Source organism: Sebastes fasciatus, chromosome 15 (genome assembly GCF_043250625.1).
Source record: "Sebastes fasciatus isolate fSebFas1 chromosome 15, fSebFas1.pri, whole genome shotgun sequence".
NCBI classification, from domain to species: Eukaryota; Metazoa; Chordata; class Actinopteri; order Perciformes; family Sebastidae; genus Sebastes; species Sebastes fasciatus.
The window spans coordinates 9975076-9993456 of NC_133809.1; the positions used below are offsets into that span (position 1 = coordinate 9975076).

An 18381-nucleotide genomic window follows, 5' to 3' on the forward strand; every position below is an offset into this window, starting at 1 on the left:
ACTGAAATCCTCTTTATCACGGTCAGATCTAATATTTTTAATATGGAAATCATGAGACAGGCTTTTGCAATATTTGAGAGTTAAGAATACCTCATAACGACATACTGGCTGATCTTGATTTTTTTTCACAAACATATAAAATAAGCATTTTTGATAAAGATTTCTTAAATAAGGTTAGTGAGGAATTGTGTTTTATGTATTTTTACAATTGGACTAATAAACCTCTGGGGGACAAACTATATAATGGAGGGACTGTTTCTAAATGAACTCAGACATATCTTGTTTTTCTGCACTGCATGTAGGGCTGGGATGATTTACCCATCTCCTGATTCGATACTATCACGATACTTGGGTGCCGATTCAATATGTATTACGATTTTTAAGTATTGTGATTCAACAAGTATTGCGATCAATATTACGATTTACTGTGATTTGTTAATTTTTTTAACACTAGATCATGGGAAAAAGTTGAATCATACACTTCTAGGGTCTTTTACTTAGGAAAATATCTAAATGAATACAGTAATTTTAATAGAGATTTTCAGCATGTATGTAGTAAGAGATGTCCTGAAGTCAAATATATCAGTCATTGTCAGGCATAAAATCTGCTAACATATTGGCCCAAACTCAGTACACTTAGCTGTCACTTATTCTTATGTCACTTATTCAGATCTGAAATTGTAAATCCTTCTGCGTTGGCACAGCCCCAGAGAAACACTTCGACAACCATATTGTAGTTTTCCGTGGTTCACGTGATGGTGAATGCGGTTGCAGCATTGCTGAATAGAAATGTTTTGCTTACAGTCATTATTGAGTAAGATTCTTCTTAGACTTTATTTTATATATTTGTGAGGAAAATAATCTCTTATGTCTGGTAAAAAAAAAATAGAGATGCACAGTTTTCTTGGCTGATTTTCTTTCTTTCTAAGAACTATAATTGACAGCATACACAAACATGTTTTGCAACTTTTTTTTCATGGAAAATTGTAATTCGTCTATGTTCATAATAAAACATGGAAAATTACATAACTTAAATTTTCTCCAAAACTGCACCAAGTTACAGGACCATGTCTCACTCAAACAAATCTCAAAATAAAAGTGCTTCAGGTTACTGGACAAATACAATCCAACTGGAAATGAATTGCAGTATATCCCACTTTATGTTTTTACTGTGTGCCGCAGCTGCCACTGTGTGCATGGCGTGCATGTTTGTGTGTGTGTGTGTGTGGCAGTGACGTTACACAGCTGGCTGGAGGGAGATCGCCAGGGAGCTGGAAATTGCTGCTAACAACCTACTTGCTGTTGGCTATATTTATGTCATTTCCAGTAAATATCACAATATAAAATGTGTGTTTTCTGTTTTAAAAAGTACAAACCTAGGAAGATAGCAAGTAGGCTACTCACCCATCTTTTCAGCGGTTACGTTTCCAGTCTGGGCTCGAGTGCACAGCTGATAAGTACGCAGTTTGTTTACATGACGTAACAGAAGTGCATATTTAACGGATTCACTGTGGACAGTAGTGCCGCAACAATTAATTGATTAGTTGTCAACTATTAAATTTATCACCAGCTTCTTAATTGTGGATATATTATGGTTTACTTACTCCTCTATGACAGTAAAGTGAATATCTTTGAGTTGTGGACAAAACATTTGAGGATGTCATTTTGGGCTTTGGGAAACACTGATTGACATTTTACACCATTTTTTAAAAATTAATTTTATCTATCTGATGCTCTGTTGACAATGAAAAGTGTGCACTTGTGCTGAATGCTTTTAGATTCATGGTGACGAGCAGGTTTGAGATTTGTTGAATGATTGCGATGTCTGTCTGTCTTGCATTATGCGTGAGGCCTTGGAAACACTGCAACTACTTTGTGCGATACTTAAGTCTGTTTAGAAATGTTTTATTATGGATACATGACAGTGTGATAGAGGCATCATATGTACAGTAGGACCACGTCGGATCAATTCCTGAAGCTTGATTGCAGTAGGTTTTGTGGGTTTTCTCACTCAGTACGGTAACCATTTGCCAGTTAGGATTATTTTGACATTGAATTATAGAATACAATTAGAAACGTCTTGATTTAAAGTCACATTAAGTCAAAGGCTCATCCCTCGCTTCATTCATCTTGAAGTCACAGTGAAGTAAGCACACAGCACACTGTATGTTCTCCATCACAGAACGTTCCAGTAAATGTTCAGGCAGTCATCCTCACCTCAGCCAGCCTCGCACACACTCTTTGTCTCTCTCTACACGGTGTCTGTTACACAGTTGCTCATATTGCTCACCAGTGCACAGATGAACACACGCACACACACTTAAATGGGGTCATGGCTGGTTCTCTGGAGATCTGGGGGTGAATGAGGCTAGATGGTGACTGTCCCACATACTGCTGCTACCTCGGTCCCCACAGGACGGGGACATAGCCTGCCTCTTAGTTCACTGCCAGTATCTTCAGCCCTCGCTGTGCTGACAGGGTGGCATGTTCATTCCTGTTTACTCCCACCAGCTGCTGCATACAGTAAAGCCCACGCGTCTCTGTGATCGTACCGTTTCAACTTCTGCTGTCACTTCATCTTTCAATTTCCAGTTGGATTCAGAATGACAGACCATGCTTACACTTGTCATTTTTTGGAGGATGTTTGGCTTGCATTGTGGTTGTGAATTCTAGTGTGAAAAGCTATTGTGGATATTTAAATCAATGCACCAGAGAGTAATAAATGTGTTCTGGCCATGTGTGAACTAGCAGGGCTGCAGACAAGCTTTTTACATTGGTTGCACTGGGCAACTAACTATTTCATTTAGGTGCAACAGCACATCATTTAGGTGCACCCAAACTTTTTCACTGCACCTTGTGATTGATCAAAGGAGAGAAGAAATAAGCGGTAAAGTTGTCCCATGCTGGGCCGTTCGGTGCCAGGGACAGGTGTAATGCATTGCACTTGGTAATATTTCGGATTTAAACCCAATGCTAATAGCGATGCCTGATAATAAGGCAATCTGTAAACTTGGTCTGATGAAGGTGGCAGCATCTGGAGGCAACACCTCTAATCTACACAAACACCATCAAGCGCACCACCCGCGGCTATGACTGCGCCGTGTCCACTGGTGCTGATTGCAGCCACTTTAGACATAGAGGGCTACAGGAATGAGTCCTAAACCCAGAAATGAGTTAGCATTTTAGCACTTCCGGTTTCCTCATCTGGAAGTCAATGGGTTTTTAGTTAGATGCCTGAAGTAGGGTCTGTGGTTAACACAAGCTGAAGAGATTTTAATGTTTTGTTCTACGACATAAAATGCATCAATAAATATTTTGAAGCCTTTATGTGTTTTAAAAAAAGGTGTTGCTAACAAGTGGATTAAAATGAGATTACTCAACATCATCACGCCGACTCGTCTGCCTTTACAGCCTCTTTGTGTATACTCGCGCTCATGCGACCGTCATGTAGTTCGTCTATAGCGTTTATAACGTTAGCGTTTAACTTCTGGCGATTGCATTTACACTTCAAAAATCATAAAGTGGTGTTCATTTGTGAAGATTATCTAGCTGAACAAAATCATAAAGTGGTTTAAAGTATCATAAACATGTGTTTGCCACAGAGCTTATTTTCTGGAATAATCCAAAACCCAATGGAAAAATCCTATTGACTTTTTGTCGAGGGAACCCAGGGTGACGCCAACTTCCTGGTTGGCCTACAAAAATACGTCATCCCTGGAGCACTCTATTGTGATTCCACTAGACGCGCTGCAGTGCATTTCAGAAGCGGCTCTGTGCTCTGCTCCACTAAAAAAATTGTGCTCCACACACACCTCCTGGGCCCTCATCTGTTGTTAGATCAGGAGGAGGACGACAAGGGAGGTATGAAAGGGAAACTTTGCAGATTTTCAACCGGCTCTCTGTCACTGCAGTGTGGGCAGTACTTGCAGATGAACGGCGCCCGGCTTCCCTCCATGCTTCCAACGGCGTCGGTCATTTCACGTCAGCGGTTGGACTTTTGCCGGTGGGCTGCCCTGGCTTCAGTAACACAGAGCCCGTTGAAAATCAGCAAAGTTTCCCTTGAATGAATTAGACCTCAGCCACACTGTTTTGGAAATGAAAACTTGAGTTTTTGCCCACCGATATTTAAACACACATCTCTTCATAGCTCTCTCCATTCTGCTCTTTTAGCTGCTATGACCCACAAACGATGAAGTACATTTTGTATGACCAGTGTGGCTCGCTAGTCGTCCAAAATTTCATTTGAATAAATACTTTATTTTTGATTTATTTTTCATATATTTGGCATATAACAAACACAGGGACAAAGGACTGAAACTGGGAAAAGTAAATGTTAAAAAAGGGGAAGTATTCTTCATCCTACTGGGTCTTTAAAGATCAAAGAAAGCCTTCTATGGATATTGAGCGTCATCGACGAATATCTTTTCTTGTAAATTTTCATCACCGTGGCATCCTTAGTGTGGACACGGAGTGATTAAGATCTCCCTGATGAAATTCTCTAAAATAAGTGCCATGGCTTAAGAAATAATGTCAACATCTAGGATTTGGCTGTTTTTAGTTCCTAGCAGCTGAGCACAGAGTGTGTATTGCAGACTAAAATACTGCTGCTTGCTCTAAATCTTTTGTAAAGCCTGTATTTGATTTTTTTTTTTTTTTTTTTTTTTTGCTCACCCACACCCACTCGACCAGAACGGCACTCAGCGCATACTCACTGGTGAACAGACAAAGCCATCCTAAGGTGATCAAATGAAGGTGTGTGTATAATGTGCAGTGCACGCTGTAGCATGTACGGTATATTCAATTTACAGCTCTGACACCCACGCACATGGAGCACTGAGCAGATGCAGAGACATCAGCACAAAGCAGTAGTGTTGTGCCCAGATCCTGACAGCAAGCAACACATGTTGGAAAGCTGCAGTAGAGCTGAGAGAGATCTAGTCCTCTTTGTCTCTATGCTTGCGTGTGTTTGCTGGAGTCCCGTTCTGTGTGTACTGCCCAGGTCAATGCAGGAAAAAGGAAAGAAAATGGGCCATCACAGTGAAGGTAACATCCATGCCTTGAGGTTGACCACAGGATCCGTGTGTGTCCACAGTTGGTTAGGCAGCTGGTGTGTGTGTTGTGTAGCTCCAGGCTGCCTTGGCTCAATCCCTTTCCTTTGTACGCCAGAAAGAGGCCACTTTCCAAGATGAGTTTAGTGAAAGATTGAGACCCATGCTACATTTTGGTCAGCCTTGTGACTGCCTGATTCATACAGTATCTTTCCAGGGCGCTGATAGAAAGGCCGACATCTGGCTGATGCCAATTCTGAGGTTTTGATAATACTTAAACCTCTGCTGCGTCTATGCAAATTTCTTCTCACCGCTGAGATTGGATAGTCGAGCACTGCCTGAAAGGACAGCTCACAAACCCAGATAAGCCAACACTGTTCATACCAATGGACCGTTATATTTGTGTGTGTATTTGCATGCAGGTTAGCGATGATGCTGATAATCCCCAGCTCTTGTTCATGGAAAGCTGTGACCGGTATTGTAGAGGGAAGCCGCCGGGGTTAGCAGGGATGGCCCTGCTTGAGCATGAGGCCTTTTCTTATACCAGGAAGTTAGCATCGCCCTGGTTCCCGACACAAAAAGCCAATGACATATTTCCACAGATTTTTGGATTATTGCAGAAAATAAGCTCTGTGGCAAACAAACGTTTATGATACTTACACCTTTCACCCAGTAAGATAATCTTCACAAATGAACACCACTTTTATGATTTTTGAAATGTGAATGCAATCGCCAGAAGTAAAAAGCTAAATTTAGGCTATAAACCAACTACACCACGGTTGCGTGAGCATGAGTATGCACAACGAGGCTGTAAAGGCGGACGAGCCGGCGGGATGAAGCTAAGTAGGAATGTCACGGTGAGGAAATTTTTCCTCTGGTTAACAAACTTGTGACAACACTGGTGTTACCGATTACACCGGACATTTTACAAGAAAAGACGACGGTCAATATATGTAGAGCGCTTACTTTGATCCTTACCATCGGATGGCGGTATGTCTGGCCTCTGCGGTCCAGCTTTCGCTGCGAGGCTGCAGGTTTCAACCTGGAGCCGCTGCACCACGCACACCGTCTGTAAACTCTCCGTCCTCCTCACGACGATTACCTCATTAACGTTATGGTTACCTTATAGTGTTTGGTTTAAATCCAAAATATTGCCAAATAGGCGCTTTTCCTTTTCGCTTTGACACCAAATCGTCCGCCATTGTCTCGTCTGTCAACTCTCTCTGAGCTGATACTCACTACGGAGCAGACACTTTCAGTTTGTAGCGTCTGTCATCCAACTATGTATTGATAACACGCCGCTGATACGCTAAAATAAACTAAATGGGTTTTATTTATATAAAAAAAAGTAAAACGATGGTGGGGGTGGTGGGTAATGTAATTGGTGTGTGCTTGACCACCGTGTAACACCGGTAGCACCGACTACCGCGGCAAGCCTGACGTTTAGTAGTCTCATTTAGCCACTTGTTAGCTTTAGGGTTTTAGGACTTATTCCTGTAGCACTCTATGAAAGAAATTATAGGATATGAGCAGACCGTGTGAACAAAGCTGCCCTGCAAACACGGACATAACCTGGGCTCAACCATAACTGCTGCACCAAGACAGCGGCGTGTCAAGTCCATCAGGTGTTGTCACAAGCTGACGCCTTACGTAAAGGCTTATGAAAGCTCGTCTGGCAACGGGGGATACAGGTGAAGATGGATAGCTGTTACAATTTATTTGCATACATTTCACTAGTTCTTCTTCATTAAAATGTCTGCCCATTGTTGTCTGGTTACCCCTGATTGAGACTTCTCGCTCTCTTCCAAGAAACACATCAGCTACAAAAAAAAAGCCCAGTGTTGGTGTGTGGGCTGCGTAGCGTACCTCGTACAGTCTGAGCTCTTGTCTTTCTCTCACACTCGTAGCTACCTGGAACAGAAAGCGTTATCAAACCCAAGTCGTGTGTGAGCTATTAAAAGGTGACCTCCTTTTTCTAGGTCATTACCAAAAAAGAATGGACGGATTCTAGTTATGAATATCCAAAATTCTTGACAGAGAGGGATGAGAATGGAGGGGCATATTTCTAGCCTCAGGGAGGGTTAGGAGGGGTTGTGAAGAAGGGGAAAGGGAGAGAGAGATAGTGGGGGAAGAGCTGGTGAGGGCATGTAAACGGTTGTAGCTGGTGCTGGTGGAGGGAAAAAAGGGAAGACAGAGGCCCGTAGTGTGTTGTCTGGTGAAAGAGGGACACGACAGTTAAGAGAACACAGCAGAGGGAGATCTTGTGACGGGGTCACGAGAAATAAATCAGACATCAAGCCGGAGAGTGATCCTCTTGCTCCTTTGCTGAAGCAGTCACTACCAGGACATTAGTGCCGCAGCCCGATACAAAGAATACGCTCTCTGTGCTTGACTCCTTTTGTTAGCTTGACAATCACAGTTTTTATTAGGCCGACTTTGTAGCTTTCACCGCAAATCCATCCAGGAGAAAGATTGTTTTAGTGAATCTTATCTAGTCTCCAAAATTGGGCATTTTGTTGGATGAGAAGATGGAGGAGGGTCATTTCCCCTTATGGACACAGTGTTGAAACCCACATGTTGTGTTTGAGATTAAGGCATTTCTTTGTGCATCAATGGAGAAGCTGCTATCTCTTCCCCAGCGTTTTGGCGTTAGGAACCCCCTGGTACTGACCTCAGACCAGCAAAAGTCTCTGTGGAGCCGAGGCCCTTCTTCTCTGCGGTACACAAAAAAGATGAAGAGCACAGAGCAAGCCTGAGGGGCTCGCAGTTATATTTACTGTCTGCTACGAAAGAGAGGAGAGAGAGAGAGAGAGAGAAGGGGCGGATGGGAGGGGTTTAAAAAAAAAGGAAAAAAACAACACAGGAACGAAAAAAGAGAGGGAGACAGAGGAGGGGTTGCTATGGTAACGGAAATATGGCTGCTCTTCAAAAACCTTGAATGTAGGTGGTGGTGAGATGAGTGTATGTGTGTGTTTTTTTTTCCTCCTCGTCTTTCCCTTTCAGTTTTGCAGATATTATGGATGTGCTGGATCCCTTTTTGATTTCGCCGAGGACTGAAATGCCATCAGCTTTTTTTTTTTTTCTTCTTCTTTTGTGGCCTGAGGCCGGTGTTTCTGGGCATGTAGAACATAGAGAGCTAGTGTGAAATGTGGGTTAGGCCCAACAGACCCCCTCCCAGCCAAGTGGGGGTTTATTTGGCAATCACTGTTGGTCTTGAAAAGCTTAAAAACGTGCGTTTAACTCAATGCATATATTGTGGGGTTTTGTCACTGAAATCAAGGGTGTTTTAGAAGCAGGATAACTGTTTTAAAGCACACGCCTATAATCCAAAGCCTTTTTCTTGTGCTCCTTACCATATGTGTAAATCTGGAAACCTGACACCACTTGAAATGATGATCTTACAGCCAGATATGGACTCAGGAGGGCAGAGGAGGATCACTGAAGGAATGCAGCCTTTTGACAACGACCCCTGCTGTCACCTTTTGGCAGAGGCAGTTTAGCAGGCAGGTTTTAGATCCTGAATGTAGGGCAAGTTGTCTTAATCATCTTCATTAAATTAGTATTTATCCCCCACTCATCTCTCCTCTTCCTCATGGAAACAATTTTTGATTCGTTCACTCTCCAAACTGTGCGATAACATCCTGACGTCGAGACAAAGAAGCTTTGATACATCAGCAGTCGTAACCAGTTTAGTTAATCAACTTGGAATTTTCAGTTTAGGGTTTTCGTAACATGTAAAACTGACTTGGATGGGCGTCCCACATTAATCGAGTTTTAAAAGAAGTATTGCACCATTACTGGCTTAATATTTTACTAGCTTATGCTGATTTGCCTTGCTTATTGATTAACAGAACAGAATGAACACTTATTAAAAATCAGATACACAAAACGGTTGCAGCGTGTTCTTGGATCTTGGAACTGGCATCAAAGTTTTCGGCCCTTTTTTTTGTCGTTCATGGAGCATCTGTCTCGGGTCACAGATTTGGCTTGTTGTCATCATCTTTGCACAAATGAGGAGCCTGATTTTCAAAATGAGTTGTCCACTAATTGGAGGGGACGGGGAGGTAGCGCCTAATGGGAGTGGGCAGTAGGAATAAAAAATCCTCAGCACAGCATACGTCATTTTAATTGGATATTGTTATATAGTAAATGTTCTGTTTGTTGTATTAAATAAACAGAAAGGAATGCCTGTTTTTGTATAAAAATCCAGCATTACCACAAAGCAGTCCTGCTCATTGGTACACAGTAATCAATGCTACGCTATGACTGGCCAGCTTCGACCAGGGTCGGACAACTAAATGTCTGTGCTCCGTAGATTCTGATGCAATCCTTTTAGATTTTCTTAATTTTCAGGCTGGTTTTGTTGATTTCTAGCCAGTCATAGTCAAACGTTGTGCCTGAAACACGTGAAATAGTGATACTGGAGAGGTTTGAAGGAGGTGTTCTTTTATAAAACGTTACGTTTCGATGTAAAAACCTGTGGAGCTCACATTAGCAGAGAACGTTAGCACATCATTAACAAGCATTAGCACTATGCTATGCTAGCTACTGAAGAGGTATACTGAATGTATACACACATGATGCTTTAGCTTTTTAATGATTGTAACGGTAAATAAAGACCTACGCAGCTTTACAGGAACAGTGTGGCTTCTTAATTCCATTGTCTTCTGTGTTGATCACCAGGGGATGGTGGTTCACTTTTACACTGTGATCTGTACACTTTAGCTTCTGTCTTCACCGTTTTAATCTGTTTTCGCTGCAGAATCAGTTGGACATCCTGATGTATCCTCCAAATGTAAATTGTAGACCCTTCTGTCTGCTTCTCTCTGAAATAGCTCTTTTGTTTTTCCAAAAAATTAGATAATATTTCGCAGGGAGTGCAGTTAGTGACAGTGTGGGCTCTATGGTAGCTTTGACAGCTTGACGGAGTAGCAGCGGGTTTCTTACCACACCTTCCTCTTCTCCATTCTCTTGATAAATAAATATAATGTTGTACTGTGTGAGTGTATTACGCTAACAATACTGAAAACTGTCAGAAACAAGACCGTGCAGGCTTCTGACACGCCGTCTCACCGTGCCCACAACGAAAGTTTGCTGCACTCTATAACTTTATATGCCTTCCTTGTCCTGTTCAGGTACGGGAGAAAGTGGCAAGAGCACCTTCATCAAGCAGATGAGGATCATTCATGGAGCCGGGTACTCAGACGAAGACAAGAGAGGCTTCATCCGGCTTGTTTACCAAAACATCTTCACCTCAATGCAGGCCATGATCCGCGCCACTGAGACCCTTAAGATCCCCTACAAATTTGAACAGAATCGGGTAAGGACTGACCCACAGAAATAAGGACATGTTCTTTACATCCTACCAGTCATTCGTTACAGAGCCCCCTTTGAATATTTTAAAGGTGTGATTACTGAATGTGGCATCTTCTACCTCGCACAGTGTTTTATATGCCATGGGGATAGATTTTGTAAAACACTATAGGCTATATGCACAATCAGAAATAGGCTACATTAAGCCTCCAGCCAAACCCACATAAAATCACAATGCTCTGGAGTAGATAAACGTGGCTTTAGTGGAACCTCAATTACACTTTTGGTGCGCTATTGCGTTGTATTAGATCATTGGTTACATTTCGGAAGACAAACATTCAAGAAATTTCTGAACCAAAGCTCTGTGAAAGCAGTCATTACCTTTTTTATCATCATTTATCTTTGTGTAATTGGGTTTTAAAAATGAAAATCAAAGTCGTTAAGTAAAATCACATTTGTTTCAATGAAAACGTCCTTTCACAGACAAACTTACGATAAACCTGTTAAATGAATTTGACAAAGCAATTTTGAAAGAATACAACAATAATTCAAATGATAGGGTAGCAGTGAAGACAGCGGGTCAAATGTAAAAAGTATTGTCATTTTTAAGTTAGTGCTTCATAGATCTCCCAACTTTGTGTATCGATAAGAAGTGTATAGTCAGAATAGACACTTGAGCACTATCAAAAATAGAGATGATTTACTTGTCAAAAATGGTACAGAGGTGCATGATGGGAACATTCTGTTTAAAGGTCTAGTGTGTAGGATATTGTGGCATCTACGGTGGCCTTTAGATAACATAAAACCGCAAAAGGCTCTCTGTAGAAACATGGCAAACTCCCTGAAGAGGACCCGTTCCCTATGTAGATATGAAGGGCTCATTCTAAGCTAACGAAAACACAACAATTCTTAGTTTCAGGTGATAATACACAAATGAAACAGTTAGGAGTATTATATTCCATTTCGATCAATAGATCCCCCCTAAATCCCTCTGGCAAGCTGGCACATGTCTGGAGAGTGAACCGGAGCGACTTTTAACATTTCTTTACTAATAAAAGTGCTAAATACACTTTCATATAACGTTTGTCGTCCTTAAATACAAGGTGCAAATCCTTAGTATCAATACAATTGATTTTTGCGTTTCAAATCGATTTTATATCGATATACGTCTCCCGTGAAGGACAACTTGCCGAGTACCTGTTGGATCGTAGGAATATAAATCGATGTAGTAGATGAATCGTTACACCCCTAGTGTCTTTCCTACAAAAAATGTTCAGGTGCACAAGAAGTGATGCATTTAGAAACAATATCTTTGGAATAAGTTGAATATGTGGGTGGTTAGGACCAGCCACTAGGTCCAAACAGACAGCGAAGAAAGTTACCTTCAGATATCTCAAATTACTTTAGTAACAAGTTCATCATTATCCTACATCGATTTATCTCACCTTGTTTCATTTGTCTGTGTTTTCCCAGTCTAACGCCATGCTCGTGAAGGAGGTGGACATTGAGAAGATCAATGGGTTTGACTATCCCTTCATCGCAGCTATCAAATGCCTGTGGTCTGACCCAGGGATCCAGGAGGCCTATGACCGCCGCAGAGAGTACCAGCTTTCTGACTCCACTAAATAGTACGTCTCTCTGTCTGTGTTTCTGTCTCTATGTGTAGACATCAGGTATGATGTTTGTCTGTGGTTTAAGAATGGTATTTGTGTGACTGTGACACAATGTGTGAGTGAGTTATGTCATTTTTGTGAGTGTATGTCTGTGATGCTGGTTTGGGAACTGATACAGATTTATCGGTAACGTAACTATTGATTCTAAACAATCCTGAATTTATTGGATAATTTTTTTTGTAGATATTAGTGCATGTTTTATTGGGATCCTTTTACAAATCCAAAATTACAACAGTAAATAAAAGTAATTGATGCCTAATATTAAAGAGTATTGTCTCAGTACCCAAACCTATGTAAAACTGTCCCTGTGTCTGGTTTAACTTTGAATACAAATGGAATATATGGAAAAGCTTCGTCAGTGTGGGTTTAATGTGACAGTCAACTTGTGTATGAATGCAGATGATATTTAAAGGGTCAGTTCACCAAAATCAGGAAAAGAAAATATTCTTTTCCCATTTGCTCACAGACATGTAGCTAGCCAATGGGAAGATAATCTTCACAAATGAACGTTATAAGCGCTATAGACGAACTACATGACGGTCGCATGAGCGCAAGTATACACAACGAGGCTGTAAAGGCGGACGAGTCGGCGTGATGACGTTTAGTAGTCTCACTTAGCCACTTGTTAGCAGCCGCCTTTTTTAAGACATGTAAAGGCTTCAAAATTCACGAGCGGGATATTAATTGATGTATTTAATGTTGTAGAACAAAACGTTAACATCTCTTCAGCTTATGTAAACTACAGACCTTATTTCAGGCATCTAACTAAAAACCTATTGCCTACAGTATATGATAATTGTTGGATTATTTGTTAGCAGTGCAATGTGTCATTGATTGGGGCTCCTTACAACTGAGGGGACTGGATGAAAAGGCCCACTGTTCATGCTGTCTCGGCCAGCTGATGCAGAGCAGTGACTTTGATTAATTTATTCAGTCATTTCACCATGATTTAAATTCTGTATGTCAGTGGTAAGAGATACACTCCTAACCACACATAAAAAAAAAGATTGACATGGTGGTGATTACACTTATTGTGCTTGCACCTTGTTGTTTGTGGCCAAATGTGTCAGCCTCCTCTTCTGCGGTTGTGTGTTTGCCATAATTACATTGTAATAATGTGTGACCTCAGGCTAAATGGCTGAAGGCACTTGACTCACTTTCTTGTGCCCCCTGGTTGTGGACTTGCTGTACTACAGTTTAATGTTGCCTCAAGTCAGCAAGCATGCAGTTGTGCTCTCTATGTTGGGAATATGTAAGTTAATATGTGAGCTATCTATTTGTTTTTGTATGAGTGAGTGAGAAAGTTAAGAAAATATGTCTTTTATTTCAGTGTTATCCACAATGTTCATGTATATCTCCAGTTACCTTAGCGATATAGACCGTGTGACTACGGAGGGATACGTTCCCACCCAGCAGGATGTGCTGCGGGTCCGTGTTCCCACCACGGGTATAATAGAGTACCCGTTTGACCTGGAGAACGTCATCTTCAGGTACCACCATGGCACCAGCACTGCAGCGTCACCGTGGCTAGAGGACACAAACCACTGATGTCTGTCAGGAAATAAACACATTAGTTCAGCAGGGTTTTTTTTGTAAATTGTACTCTCTTAAAAGTAAAAAGCCCCGCCAAAAAACGATTACAAATGCCCTCCCATTACTATGGTGAAAGCACATGTTTCTTGACCCAGTTGTCCTGCAGACAAAAATAAAGGTTACGCTGTGTTTCGATCAAATGAGCCTGAGGGCCACATTAGTGATTAGATATCAGTGGTTTGTGTTCAGAGTTGTGCTAATGTCCTGGCTCCAGGATCAAAACTAAGGCCAGACATGCTTCACTGTAGCGTGTGGGGAGCAGCCACTAAATACTAGATGAAGAAGGATTAGTGATGTCAAAGATTCTCCAGGAAGTTGTGATTAAATCAGCGAAGCAATTGGGCACTTTTTAAATTGAATTTCAAAATGAAATACGTACGTGCCTTTTGGGGCTTCCTGCTATCCTTGATATCATACCTGTCCGAACCTTCTTTATCTAATCCAGGTGCTGCTGCCGCCTCTGCTGTTGAAGTCACTGCTACTACCGTCACTGATGCCACCTCACTGTCTGCAGCATAATCCACAAAACTACAAATTGTTGTCAGTTAAAAAGAGACAAGTAAACTCAAGGCTGCAGTTGCAAGTTCTCAAAAGTCTTGTGTTGGTTTATGGATAGAGAGTGTTGGTGGAGCAGTGACGCTGACTAACACCCTTATGTTTCTGAGGCCTTTTCTGTGAAGCTTCCTCAACAGGACTGATCCACACTTCCTGGAATGGCAGGGGGGTTGCGGTAATTGCCTGTCACGCTTTATATAACTGTTTTTCTGTCTTTTTTTTCTCTTTTATCTCTCTTTTTTCCCCTCGACCGGGCCTGCCTGTAGTTATCTTTCCGATCTGGATCGTATTGCAGATTCCGGCTATCTTCCCACTCAGCAGGATGTGCTCAGGGTGCGCATCCCCACTACAGGAATCATAGAGTACCCATTCGACTTGCAAAGCATCATTTTCAGGTAGAAAGATGCCTGTTTTGGCTCATCATTAACCCATTCGTCATCTGATGTGATTGTCCAAAGCGCAGAATGGTTTTTTTGTCCTCCAAAATTAACGGAAAGAACTTCTAACCCGTGACTTTTAATTTATGCATTTCACTTAAGTGTCTGTATCCCATTCTTACTCCTTAACCCCTCCCTCCAATCATAGAAGTCATTACCATTTTACAGCCTTTCTTTTACCTCCAACAGCAATGGTACCACACATTAACACAACTCCCTGATGAACACAAAGTCCTACATTCTGGTGCCCGGTCCCTGTAAATGGGTCACCTCCTCTCTTCCTCCTCCTCTCCTCCTTTCCTCTCCGGCTGGCAGAAGAAACGAGGTCGTCCTCTCCGCGGTAGAGGAATGTTATTTTGGGCAGCAGGTCCTGCAGGGCCTATATTGGCCCTCGGTCTCTATGGACCACAGTGGACTGGGCCACCACCAGGGGGCACCCTTGCATTGTGAATTATATTCAATATGTGCAGCTTTCTCAGTTGCACCTGGTCTTGAGGCGTGCACCGGTGCGTCCAGAAGTGCAACAAAGTACAGGAGGTTAGGTATTAAATTGTACCCTTTATATAATTGCCATCAGAGGTTCCTGACCGGAAAGATTTTACTGAATCGGTTGTCACAAATGAAGGCTTAATGAAACTGGGACCTAAACTCCCTGACGAGTGAAGGGTGACCTTGACAAGGAGAAGCTCAGGGAAGCTGAAACCTTGTGAGGATTCACACCTCTATCAGTCAGTAATTCAGTTGCTGTTCATGAATGGCTTCAGCGAATGTCTGCCTGCAGGCCTGCTGAAGTCATATATGTGTATATATATATATATATATATATAACATATATCATAATTCTTATGATGCAGTTTTCTCAGCTTGTAGCGTCTCATTCGGTTACATAGGAGGCGTCCTTCTACCATGAAAAGGATCCCACCATCAGAGGTGCTCCCTGTATCTTTCATCACCATTTTCATCAACTGTCCTCCTGTCCTATCTTTTTGTTCCTGTGCCCCTCTCTGTCTCATTTTTTTGTCCTTCATTTTATGTTCCTCCTGTTCCCTCATTTGTCTTCTCCAATTGCGTTTCAAAACTTCACAAATTGTTTGTGCGTGTGGTGCTTTATCACACACAACAGGGGAGGTTTAGAAAGCTGTCTAGTAGAGAAATGACTGCGTTGTGACCCTCCACTTTCACCGTAGCACATAAGCAGAAGTACAGACTGATCTAGTATCGGATGTAATGAATGCCACTCAATTTAAGAATTCCAGTAATATATATGTTTCAAGAATAGGGGTGTAAATCACAAGTTTCATCACGATACGATATGATATTAATTCTTCGGACAACGATTCGATAATTGCTGATATCACAAAGATTGCCACGATACGATTTCGATTCGGAGGCGATCGATACGAGACCATATCATATTTCATGTATATTTATCACAGTTACATTTATACCAACTCACAAAAATTCAATTAAATGTATTTTTATATAGCGTCAAATCATAACAGAAGTTATCTCAAGACACGTTTCATATAGACCAGGTCTAGACCGTACTCTATAATTTAGAGACCCAACTAGAGATCCCCCATGAGCATGAAACTAAATTATGATTTGAAAATGTTATTAATGGGCTCTTCCAGTAATTTAAATGAAAAACAATCTGTACTTTTAATAAAAATAATAACAAATAGGCCTCCTGTTGTTTACTATAGAGTGCCACATTTCTCATGTAAAAGTGCAAATGTTTTTATCGGTTAAGAATTTCGAAATAAAGGCGCATCTTAAAGATGACGATTTATCGATGTTTTCACTTTGCATCGATGTTATTGAATCGATCCAGACCGATATACCGTTTCACGCTATTCAAGAATATGAATTTCTTGTTGACGTTGGATGCACAACCCGATAGAGAGTCTGCTACACAGCTACCTGTGTATTCCAATGCTGCCCGGCAGGTTTTTGATTTCTACACAGCTTCTATCTTCATTTTAAGGAAGATCCAAATAGTTAATAATCATTACAAATAATTGTGTAGTTCCTGGTCTTGGAGTGGAGCTCCCTCTGCTCGGACTTTGTGACTAAGGCTGTGTATTGGCAAGAATCTGGCGATACAATACATATCATGATACAGGGGTTATGATTCAATATGTTGCGATACTGTAAGCAAGGCGATATATTGCGATTTAAGAAAAAAAAAAATTCTTACACCCCTAATTGTGACTGTACAAACTAAAAATATTAATATCCTAAACTGAGTGGCATTGGTTTTAAAACTGATCCTAGATCTGTCTCAAACGCGAAGCTTTCATCTTTGTGGTGGCATGCATGACTCACCTATTTACAAAGACAAGAACATATTCACACTGCACATTTGTTTGTTTAGTTTCTTGCAACATATAGAGATGTATCACAGACCCTTCATTTTAACATGGCCAAGAACTTTTGAATTTGATTAATCTTCTTCTTAAAGTGTTGAATCCATCAGGTGTTGTTTGCTTGAAATTAAATTAATAGGACTACAGAATAGTCTGTCTTTTTTTAACAAATGATCAGGACCCAAAATAAATGATAGTAAAAATATGCTTTTGTGCGTCCCAGGGCGAGAGATTATATCTTTATTTGGGTCAAGTGCTGTAAAGATGTGCTGGAAGACACCAGAGAATGTCTTTAGGACTGCTGGACCTGAAACTTAATCTTTTCCTCTATTATTTTTCTGCGATATACACCTTTTTTTTTTTAAACAAAGCAGGCGATTTATTCAGTATTTGTAATGTGATTTGAATATACGAGATTCCCAAGTTGGTGCCACCAGTAAACATATCTTGATGGATTCAAAACCTCCTTTAGGAAAAGTTTAAAAAGTCCTTTAAGTCATTTCCAGACATTGAGAATATTGAGAATGTGAATTACTGTTTAACAAAATAGATCACTGAACATGAACTAGGCCATCAAGAGATATATGCTAACGATTTTCCCCTTCTTGATTCTTCACTTATCATCTTCACCTTCATCCTGCCGTCAGGATGGTGGATGTAGGGGGTCAGAGGTCAGAGAGGAGGAAGTGGATTCACTGCTTTGAGAATGTCACCTCCATTATGTTTCTTGTGGCGCTGAGCGAGTACGACCAGGTCCTGGTGGAGTCCGACAACGAGGTAGGTGGACACAAAAACCCCTTGACCATTCATTTAAAAACACACACGCACAGAATGTTGCTTAAACACGTGTATCCTCACGCACACATAAACAGTATTACAGTAATGTGTGGTGAAATGCATACATCTGGATGAAACTAAACAACATGACTCTTCTCACTGCTCACCTGCTCTCTGCTCCAGAACCGCATGGAGGAGAGTAAAGCTCTGTTCAGGACTATCATTACCTACCCCTGGTTTCAAAACTCCTCCGTCATCCTCTTCCTCAACAAGAAGGACCTGCTAGAGGAGAAGATCTCCTACTCACACTTGGTGGACTATTTCCCAGAGTTTGATGGTGAGATCATCTATACGTTGGTGTGTGTGTGTGTGTGTGTGTGTGTTGACTAATCAAGCAATGTACAGTTGGAAGTCGCCCCCTTAGATAAATGAATGTAGCTTATGTGAATGTGTTATTCGATGTTAAAACACCACTCTGAAATTATGACCATAGTCTTTGCATGAAATGTAACGTTGATGTTACTACTTTTAACCAACCTGTCGATTATCTGAGACGTCTTATCATTTTATCCATCCATAACAAGGGGTTTGTAATATTTAGTGTAATATGGGCACA

At 41.3% G+C, this 18381-nt stretch overlaps 1 protein-coding gene and 1 long non-coding RNA gene across 3 annotated transcripts in view; one reads left to right on the plus strand and one right to left on the minus strand.

Annotated features, from left to right (window-relative positions):
• The window catches only part of LOC141783814 (uncharacterized), a 69980-nt gene that overhangs the window by 37549 nt on the left and 14050 nt on the right, over positions 1-18381 (minus strand). The window lies entirely within an intron of this gene.
• The window catches only part of gna11b (guanine nucleotide binding protein (G protein), alpha 11b (Gq class)), a 31660-nt gene that overhangs the window by 6301 nt on the left and 6978 nt on the right, over positions 1-18381 (plus strand). The window contains exons 2-6 of one of the 2 annotated variants that reach the window (XM_074661573.1): positions 10184-10368; positions 11835-11989; positions 13396-13524; positions 17636-17765; positions 17949-18102. In XM_074661573.1, the coding sequence (XP_074517674.1) occupies positions 10184-10368; positions 11835-11989; positions 13396-13524; positions 17636-17765; positions 17949-18102 (753 nt within the window). Of the gene's footprint in view, positions 1-10183; positions 10369-11834; positions 11990-13395; positions 13525-14448; positions 14578-17635; positions 17766-17948; positions 18103-18381 lie in introns of both variants that reach the window. The other variant, XM_074661572.1, reaches the window with a different exon arrangement.